Here is a 10,237-nt window from a genome sequence, read left to right as displayed (position 1 = left end):
AAGGAACCTAGTGTCACATGTCTTAAGAAGAAAAAATGGAGAGTCTATAGATCACTTATACAATTTCCCATTGATTAAGTTGTAATAAGTAATCTTCTTCTATACCTTGTTTGTTAATTTGCTAGTTCCTTTCATTTTACTAAGAATTAGATATAAGACTCCATATACCCCCTTACATGCATAGTAAACTTCTCAAGTTTCAAATATTCTAGGTTACTCTAGCCATTCTAATAAGATGGATTCTTCTAATAAAGTTTTGGTTAAGGCTCCAATAGTTGAGGTGTCAGGATCTTCATTTTGCTCTCATGGAACTTATGTGAAGGCTATATCTATAAATCTCTTCAACATTCATTGATTTAGATGTAGATATATTTTACATGGCAAGGCTTCACACCTTAAAAGGGCCTAAGATTTCCTGACCACCATATATGAGTGGCTATAAATTCTTAGAGTTCTTGTCCATATTCTTTTTATAAGTCATAATTTAGTTAAGAATGCCTCATGTTTGACCTTGTTATTAGTGGCTTTGATGGCTAGTTTTATGAATTGTTGAAGTTAGACACTATTACATGATGTTAAGACGAGCTCACATCGACTAATATTAAGGTAAAAGATCTAACAACTTAAAATATCCATATAATACCTTGTTCCAAGGTTGATTCATCTAATCCTTACTAGTCTCTAAGGTTAATGAAGTTAGCTAAAAACTCAAATGATTTTTTATGTTATTAAAGCAACAAACTTCCACATCAAACTCATTAAGCTTTACTAATAATTTCACAATTCTAGGAAATGTTTTATTTTCCTAAGGTCAACTTGAGTAGATGTTTAGAGACCACTTTAATCATGTGCACTTGAAAGTGTAGCCATAATCTCTTAGCTACTACCCTAAGCGACAATGCAATTCATTTGGCATAAGGGTACCAAGCTTCAACTTCAACCTAGGCATTGTTGATATAGTAGATCGAATTTTGTACATCTTTTTAGTTATTGCAAACTAAGATGACTTTCTTTTCTATTATGGAAGCTATTAAATGTAGTGACACAAGTCCCCTGGATCTAGTTTAGCCAAAATTAGTGAGGATGAGAAGAACCTTTAAGCTTCAAGAAGGCTTCTTTGCAATGATTAGTCCAACCATGGTTAGATTTCTTTTTGCAAGGAAATGATAGGATAACTATGGTCAAGTAACCTAATGATCAATCCTCTTGGTATTGCAAGTTGTTTTATCAAGCATTATATCTTCTTCAAGTTCTTCAAGGCCTTTATTTCTAGTGTAGTTCAAATATTCCAAGGATTTGCTTCCATTCCATATTGTGTCACTAGGAAACCTAAAAATTTCTTAGATGCTACCCTAAAAGAGTAGTTTCTAAGGTTTAACTTCATATAATTGTTTTTCTTTTTAGCATAAGTTCCTTGGAGCTCTATTTGTATTAATGCTATAATAGATAACGGTAGTTCTAATGGTAGGAATGATGTTAAAAAATTCCTTAAGCTTTCCCTTCTTATCAAAATCATCTAGATGTTTCATCAAATTTCAACATTCTTCTATTCTGTGGTCTCGATCTTAATGGTAATTATGGTGCTTGTGCAAATTTCTCTTAGCTAATCTTGAAGGCAATTATTTTGGGGTTATAAATCCCTTCATCTCATGATTGTTTGCAATATTCTCATAGTACCTTTAAAGTGGTTTAACTAGGTTTAGGTCTAGTTTTCTATCACTACTCATTGTCCATGGTGGTACTTTGTCTGTAATGTCCTTTCTATTTTGGTCTTTTCTTTTTATATATTCTTTTCAAGTCCATCCAAAGATCTCATGGTTAGTGAGTCCACTATTATGGTTGATCACCATAATCACCTTGCCTTAAGATCTTTTTCTAATATAGCGTACTTATGAGCCTTAGCAAGCAAACATTTTACTATAATGGAGGATAACTTATAAAAGGACCCTAATAGTTCCAACTCCTCTAGTAGCTCCTCCTTAAAGGTTATCACTACCACTCAAGTAGTGTATCCTTGTATTTACATCAAGTCAAAGTTGAAATAGCATAAGTATAACCAGAATAATTCCCTTAAGGCCTTACATATTGGAAAGAACATCTCTAGTCCTTAAAACTCACAATTGAATAAGGTGGCAATTGGAGCAATAGAAGGGTTAATCCTTAGAGGCTAAAAAAGAAGACCTTGCATAGAAGTTGGTCAATGTAATGTGCTAACACCATCATCTACCTACTAAGGATCAAATTCTTAAAAAGATTTATATTGAACATGTTGAATTTGAGGGAATAAATCTTGTTAGCCCAAGGGTTCTTCTAATCGTGTTTTGATGATAACAAATCATGGTTAAGTTGCTAATTGGTTTAAATTATAAAGAATTTCAAGTGTTAGTTTGAAAATTCATCAAATGACTCAATGGATGCAAGATCAAGACAATTAGAAGACTCTTTAATCATAGGAAACATATGTAAGATGAATGCATAGGTGCACTTAGGATTTTCATATCTTTTTCATGCATCTATAAAAACTCAGTTTATGCATTAAAATTACATTTTCATCAAAACCTAAGTTTTACCAAATGAATCTTAGGCAAATCATTTCTAAATTGGCATATTAGTTTACCTAAAGACCTTCCCTAAGTGTTAGAAGGAAAAAAAACATAAAAATATAGGTTTTAGGGCAAAAAATGGTGAACCGGTCGAGGCACTGGTCAACCGGCTCAACTGACTAGGGTACCGATTGACTAGTTATACCTCCCCGATCAAGGACTAACAGTTACCTACTATGCATTTATCGCCCAATGGTTAGTCAATCGGTCGACCCCCAACTCGACCGATCGAGACTGTTTTTTGACCTTTTGGCTCTCAATGCTATAAACCTATAAATTGAGAGCTCTACTTCATTTATGAGCAAAAAAACACATGCATTTATTTGTTTACCTACTTATTCTTACCTAAAAAGCTCTCATTCTTTCTTTGGTGCATTAAACCTCCATTTGCATATTCATTATTGCACCCTTGTGATTCATCTTAGCATTTGAGTTGTACTTGAGCTCTTGTTGAGCTAGGTTGAGATATTTGCATTAGTTATTTGAGTGTTAAAACCTTTAAGTGAGTAGAGACTTGAAGAGATTGTGTAAGAGCCCATTGGATCTGGAATCCAAGTGTAAAGGCGATTAGAAACTTGGTTGAAGTTTCAAGTATAGTGGAACCCTTACTCGGTTAGAAGCTTAAGGAGAGTGGACATAGGTAAGAAAATGTCAAACCACTATAAAATCTGAGTTTACTCTCTCTAACTTTATCTCTTCATATTTTTGTTTCATTTGCTTCAATTTGTTGTGTTTGAAAAATATTTTTTAAAACCCAATTCATTCTCTCTCCATTTCCCTTCTTGGGTGTTTTCTCTATTAAAATTAGTCTTTATTTTCTCAAATCCCTTTTAAGCCTCCTCAATAAGATTTTGTTTTTCAAAGGGATAGCCTCACCTCCTCATATAGTATGTAGCGATTCCAGTTTTATTCCTTTGGAACAATGAATTGGGATGTTTCCTCTCATTAGACTTGTTTCTTACTACTATCTTTCTTTTGTGAAGGGCTTAGGGTAGTCTACCACTCTCCATTACTTTGTTTGCCTAGTGTCAATTGAGTTGATGAAATCTTTTTCCTTATCTTACTACTCATTTTCCTATACATGACTTCTCCTTGATTGTGGATGAGCTACTAACTAACATCATTCAACTAGATCAAGTTTTTTTAGCTTCCCTTAGGCTAGTTGTTCCTTTCTCTTTACCAACTCTTCCAATATTTTCATCATCCTCTCCCTGTCATCACTAATCTTGTTTCCATTGTTGTTGTTTGATCTTGTAGTTGTATAAAATATAATGGATTCTTTGTAAATGTTGTCCTCCTTATGCATGTATGCACCATAGTGCATTGATAGCATGTTTTTTCTTAGTTTCCCATGACAACAACAATCTATTGCATTTTAGTCTACTGATAAGGGAATCAAATGTGGGGAATATGAATAGAATGCTTTGGTCTTTCAAAATAATGATTAGATGTTGTCATAATGGAGGTGCCAAAATGGCCTCTACAGCTTTAATGTCCATGCCAGTCACTATCTCTATAGAATAGGCAACAATTAAGAAAGATATAAAGAAAAAAAATCACATTTTGGTTATGTGTGCAATAATGATCAATCTTAAGGAATTTATAGGGGCATGTTGAAAGGTTGGACAATGATAGCCATGTTGATAGACAAGTAATTTCTCTTCACCACTCCTAATTAATGTGTTAGAGTTAATCATTGTTTCCTCCTTGATTTTTGAGTATAGATTTTTTCATGCCATAATTATGAATGGGAGTCTTAGTGCATTTAATGCTAGTCATGTCATAATATATCAATGGGAGGAGACTTTGCTTTGCCATGGAGCAATGGTAAGGAGTTCATCCTCAATGCTCTTAGCCTACAAGCCTAAGGGCAAGTTTATCACGTGTCTAAGTTTTTTCATGTTCTAGGGTGCCGCATGTTAAGGTGATCTCATCCCCACCTAGTTCTAACTCAATCTTGTGATCCTTCTTAATTTTAGTGGGTATTTCTTAAGATGCTTGGGTGGAATTATGTCTTTGAACTATTCAAAGACTCCTATATTTGTGGGTAGCATTTTTTTTCAAGGCATTATTCACTACCTTCTTATTTATAATAGATAAGAATATTTTCTTTATTCAATTACATATCTAGGACTAGGGTACTTTTTGTCTTACCTCTAAAATGTTGAGATAAAAGCTCTTAAAAGCATGACATGATGCAATAAAATAAGATTTTAATAATATATTTATATTATGATTTTAGGTTCCATTGTTATATCCATGATTGACTATTACTTATCTGAGTATTTACACCAACATAACTTGTATTGTACATGAATTTAATGCATTAAGAGTTGTATAGAAGATTATAATTAGATGTTCCTTGCAAGTTGATGATTTTTTCATAGTTGGTTCATGGACTTAGGCAATCCATCTGAGATTGTAGTACACTAAATCCTTATTGAAATGATGACTTATCTTAGTCATCAAGATGGGTTTCACATGGTGAGTATACACTGGATAGAACCTATGATAAGTCGTGACATAAGCTATCAAGTAGTCCTAAGTTCACCAAGCTACTATACTGCATAGGCTCTCAACCTTGAGAGAGTATTGAACAAGTATTGATAAAGTCTTCAATGTCTTTAACCTATGGGTAAGACCTTAAGGCGATCATATATATTTCCTATAAATTAGGTTGATGTTGATTAAGGTAAGTGGTAACAAGTATTTTAAAAAATATACACTATGATATCTCATAAGATCGAGATAATGTGTCTCCTTAGGTGATCCTAAGAACTTGTGTTCATGAAATCTATGGTCATAGTAATTCCTTAATTAGAATTTAACATATATCATTTGTAGACTAAAGAATGTCAATTGATCACAAAATAAGAGAATTTGATAGTCAATGATTATAAAAGTAATCTTAAAAGGCTAACAACTACTACCTCGTTAGATTACAATCACTAGTTTTTATAGGAAGACAACAAACGGTAGATAGTAGGTTACAAATCCAAAAAAAATTATCAAATTGGATGCAATTAATTTTGTCTTAATTTAATATTACAAGTTATTAGAGTACAATTGACTATCTTTAGTAGAATATTGAATTGAATCAAAATTAGATTGTGAGAGAGTTAGTATTTTCCTATGGATCTTAGTGGTCCCACTAAGGCTCATATTCTTTGTTGGTACAAGGTTTTAAGGAAAATTGGACTTAATCATGTGTCTGTGCATAAAGTCGTTTTGGTAAAAATGTAAGGTTGCATAAGAACTTATAATTATTTATTTTAGATTTTTTGGATTAAGTTTAATTAGAGACCATCAAGCTAATTAATTAATTAAGACCTTGTGGGCTAGTTTAAGTAACACAAGTCTATGATGGAACCCCATTAAGCTAATTAATTAATTAAAACCCTTATGTCAATTTAAGTGACACAAACCTATGATGGACCTAAGTCACTTAAGATCATAAGAGAATCTATATAAACCCCTTTAGGGTTTAGGGTTAGACACTCTAGACACTTTGTGTTCTTCCATTTCCAAAAAAGAAAACCCTAGTCTCCCTTATATCTCTATCTCTCTCGGGGTTGTTTAATTACTCTACATTCATGCCAAAGAGCAAGGACAAAGCCATTGGGTGGAAAACACACCTAGTTTTTGAGATCTCTACGGTGAAAGATTAAGAATTTTACCACCTAGATCTAAAATTTTTAAAAATATATATATTTACTTCCTATGTGCTTGGATCTAATAACCCTAATATCTTAGAGAGCATACAACCACTATCCCATCCTCACATGAAGGTCATTGGAACTATGCAAGGTGCCTCATATCCAAATATAGCTATTAAGGAAATATCATGCTATCATCTTCACCTTATTTATGAAATCCATCTCAAGTACCACTTTGGAATCATCTCTCTAATATGGTTAAACTTTCTATGCATACCATGGTTTTAAAAACCGGATCGGACCGGTCGGTCCGACCAGTTGGACCGTTGGTCGGTCACCGTTCCGGTTCGGTCTAGTCATTAGACCAAATGGAGACCAAACCAGGATTGGACCGCTTGAACCGGCGGTCCAACCGGTGAACCGGATGAACCGGCCGATTCTGAGGGAACCAACCGGTTCAAATGATTTTAATTATTTTTTTTAACAACATCAAATGACGTCGTTTTGGTTGCTTATATAAGGAAATTAAAACCAGACTGCAACCTTCAAGCCTCCAACCCTTCCTCCTCCGGCCGCCGTCAACGCGATGCCCACAACAGCCCCGTCGGCAGTCGCGACGCCCACAACAGCCCCGATGGCAACCGTAACGGCAGCCACGACGCCCACAACAGCATCGCCGGCAGCTCGCAACGCCCACAAGCCACAACAGTCCCGTCGGTAGCCCGCCCTCTTCTCTCTTCGCAACCTCCATGGCCTTGCTCCTCGTCAAGCGCTCATTCTCAGTTTGTTTCCATTATACAACAATTGGGGTGTTTGGTTTCTCTCCTATGCTTGATAGATCCGATCGGCGACTGAACTGGTCTCTATATACATAATAATCATTTTTTTGTGGATCTTTGCTTTTTCGTTGGGTTTTTTTGTTAAAATTTTATTTTTAATTTGAATATTAAATGAAGTAACTGTTGTTATTGTTAATTCGTAATGTCATTCCCATTTGGTACCTGAGGTTGATTGAATTCTGACTTTGTGCCAATTTATATATAGAATCATAGATTATCTATCCAGTCTTCATGTTAACTTTCTTCTTGAATTTTGTAATGGTGGATTTTGATTTTACAATTGTAAACAAAATATAAAACCACAAACATTTAAACTTCTCATTTCTTTGGGAGATTGTCCATCTTAAACAAGGTCATCCTAGTTTGTGCATTATGATATTAGATTGCAATTCAACCATAGATTCATGTGCCTAAAATGTGATAATGATTTGATGTTTGATTATCTAAGGGATCATAGGTGAAAAAGTATATTTTTTACTATCATTAATATGTGATATGTGATTGTAAATTGTTGATGACTTGATTATAAATCATTAAATTGTTGATGACTTTCATTCTCTAGATTGATGTGGGATTTTTGTTTCTAATTTGATAGGAAAATAAAAAATGGCATCAAACTTGACTCCATCCTCTAGTCAAGATTCAACTACCCATTCTCAATCAAGTAAAAGTAAGATCGATCCTGCATGGGAGCATGTTTCTGAAGAAAGATATGGAAATGGAAGGAGAGCTCTTATTTGTTTGTATTATAAAAAGATTACAAAATGTGGAGGTATTCATAGAATGAAACTACATCTTGCTGGAGTGAAAGGAGATATTGGTCCATGTAAATCGGTTCCACCTAATGTCAGATTTCGCATGGAAAATTCTTTGCAAGAGTTTGTGAATGCTAAGAAAGCAACCAAAGAAGCAGATAAATATAGAAATCCTTATGGTCCTAATGTGTCACAATTTGAAGGGGATATGGCAGAAGGTGAAGAAGAGGTTCAAGAAATGCAAAGTCCTATGGCAGCTAGTAGTGGAAAAAGGAAAAAATCAACAGTGGGTAAGTATTTTGCACCAAGAAATACTGAAGGAGCTCAACTTTCCATGAGGAGTGTGCTAGTTGGGAAAGAAGCTACTTGGAAAGCGGATATGGAGGTTGGGAGATTCTTTTATGATGCATGCATTCCTACTAATACTGTGAATTCCTTCTACTTCAAGCCAATGTTAGATGTTATATCTGCAATTGGTCCTGGATATAAGGGTCCAAATTACTATCAGTTGCAGATTAATCTTTTAAAGGATGCCAAGAAGGAAGTTCAGTTACTTGTGGACTCTTATCGTGCAATTTGGGCAAAAGTTGGGTGTACAATAATGGGTGATGGTTGGACAGATAATAAACAAAGAACATTCATCAACTTCCTTGTGTATTGTCCTGAAGGAATATCGTTTGTGAAATTTGTTGATGCTTCGGACATTGTCAAGGATGCAACTAATTTGTTTCAGTTATTTGATGAGGTGATTGAATGGGTGGGTCCACTCAATGTAGTTCATGTAGTGACTGATAATGCAGCAAATTATGTGGCCGCGGGGAGATTGATTTCTCAAAGGCATAAACACATTAATTGGTCACCTTGTGTAGCTCATTGTCTTAATTTGATCTTGAAGGATATTGGTAAGATAGACCATGTTGCTGAACTTGTAAGACGTGCATCAAAGGTGACAATTTTTGTGTATAATTATGTTGCTTTGTTAAGTTGGTTGAGAAAAAGGGAATGATGGACAGAGATTCTACGACCTGGTGCAACTCGCTTTCATTGCACTCAAGAGTCTTCATGATCATAAACATGACTTGCAAGCTTTGGTGACTAGTAAGTTCTTTGTGGACTTTAGATATTCAAAGGATTATAAAATCCAAGTTGCAGTTTCCATCATCTTGGATAATAGATTTTGGAATAATTGTTTGATTGTTGTGAATCTTATGTCTCCACTAATACGTTTATTGCGTATTGTTGATTGTGATGAGAGGCCTTCAATGGGATATGTGTATGAAGGCATGTATAGGGTTCGTTTGGGCATCAAGAAATTGTTTAACTACAGCAAAAGACTATACAAGCCTTATACAGAGATCATAAAGCAACGTTGGGATCAACAACTAAAGAAAAGCATTCATTCAGCAGCTTATTGGTTGAATCCATGTTTCTAATATGATCAGGAAAACTTTTGTAATAAGCCAAATGTTATTGGAGGTGTCATGGATGTTATTGATCAAAAAGTTTTGAAAGGCAAGCTTGAAACAATGAATGAAATGAGGTTATTTCGTGATTGATTGGGAAGTTTTGGAAGAGACCTTGCTTATTCTTCACGTGAAGTGCTTTAACCTGGTAAAATATTATTTTCATTTATTAGTGTGTTTGTTCTTTTTTATTAGTTACCTACTTACTATTTAATATTTTAAACTTGCTAATGTGTTTTATTTTTTTTCTTATTTTTAATGTGAAACGGTAACTAGATGAATGGTGGAGGTTACATGGATACAGTGCACCACATTTACAAAAGTTGGCCATTCAAATATTGATCCAAACCGCATCGTCTTCTGGATGTGAGAGGAATTGGAGTGTCTTTGAACGTATACATACCAAAAGAAGGAATAGATTGGAACATCAAAGGCTTAATGATCTTATATACGTTCATTACAATTTGCGGCTAAAAAATCGGTATAAATGCTTTCTTAGTTGTTTTAAATTTAAATTCTTCTATTCACAATTATGAATAATTATATGCTTTTCTTTTTTAGGTTTTATAACAAGAAAAGAATCTATGATCCCATTGACTATGCATGCATTGATGAGACCGATTTTTGGGTAGTTGATGACGATCAGCCAATAGAGCTAGATGTTGAAGAATTGGAAAATCTTCTATATGAAGAAGGGTCAATTCCAATAAATGAAGTGGAAGGTTCAAGTTCTCACATTGGTTAGTAAAATATTTAAACTTATAAAAGTTCAATAATTATATTTTTTTTTTCTTCAAAAATGATTTCTTGTTGATATATATTCAATATTTTTGTAAATGATGAGGATGGTGGTGACATGGCTAGAGGATGATGATGATGAGGATGTGGAGAATTTTGGTTTTCCAAATGCTCATTTTCAAT

At 34.2% G+C, this 10,237-nt stretch overlaps 1 protein-coding gene across 1 annotated transcript; it reads left to right on the top strand.

Moving 5' to 3' along the window:
* Nucleotides 1-7,881: 7,881 nt before the first annotated feature.
* LOC117908190 lies at nt 7,882-8,859 on the top strand. Its single transcript, XM_034821840.1, has one exon. It carries the CDS (start codon nt 7,882-7,884, stop codon nt 8,857-8,859), a length of 978 nt encoding a protein of 325 aa, XP_034677731.1.
* The last annotated feature ends 1,378 nt before the right edge of the window (nt 8,860-10,237 follow it).

The sequence above is a fragment of the Vitis riparia genome, chromosome 19, assembly GCF_004353265.1.
Source record: "Vitis riparia cultivar Riparia Gloire de Montpellier isolate 1030 chromosome 19, EGFV_Vit.rip_1.0, whole genome shotgun sequence".
NCBI lineage: Eukaryota > Viridiplantae > Streptophyta > Magnoliopsida > Vitales > Vitaceae > Vitis > Vitis riparia.
Note: the sequence above shows the minus strand (reverse complement) of the source record. Positions and strands in the feature narration are given on the sequence as shown.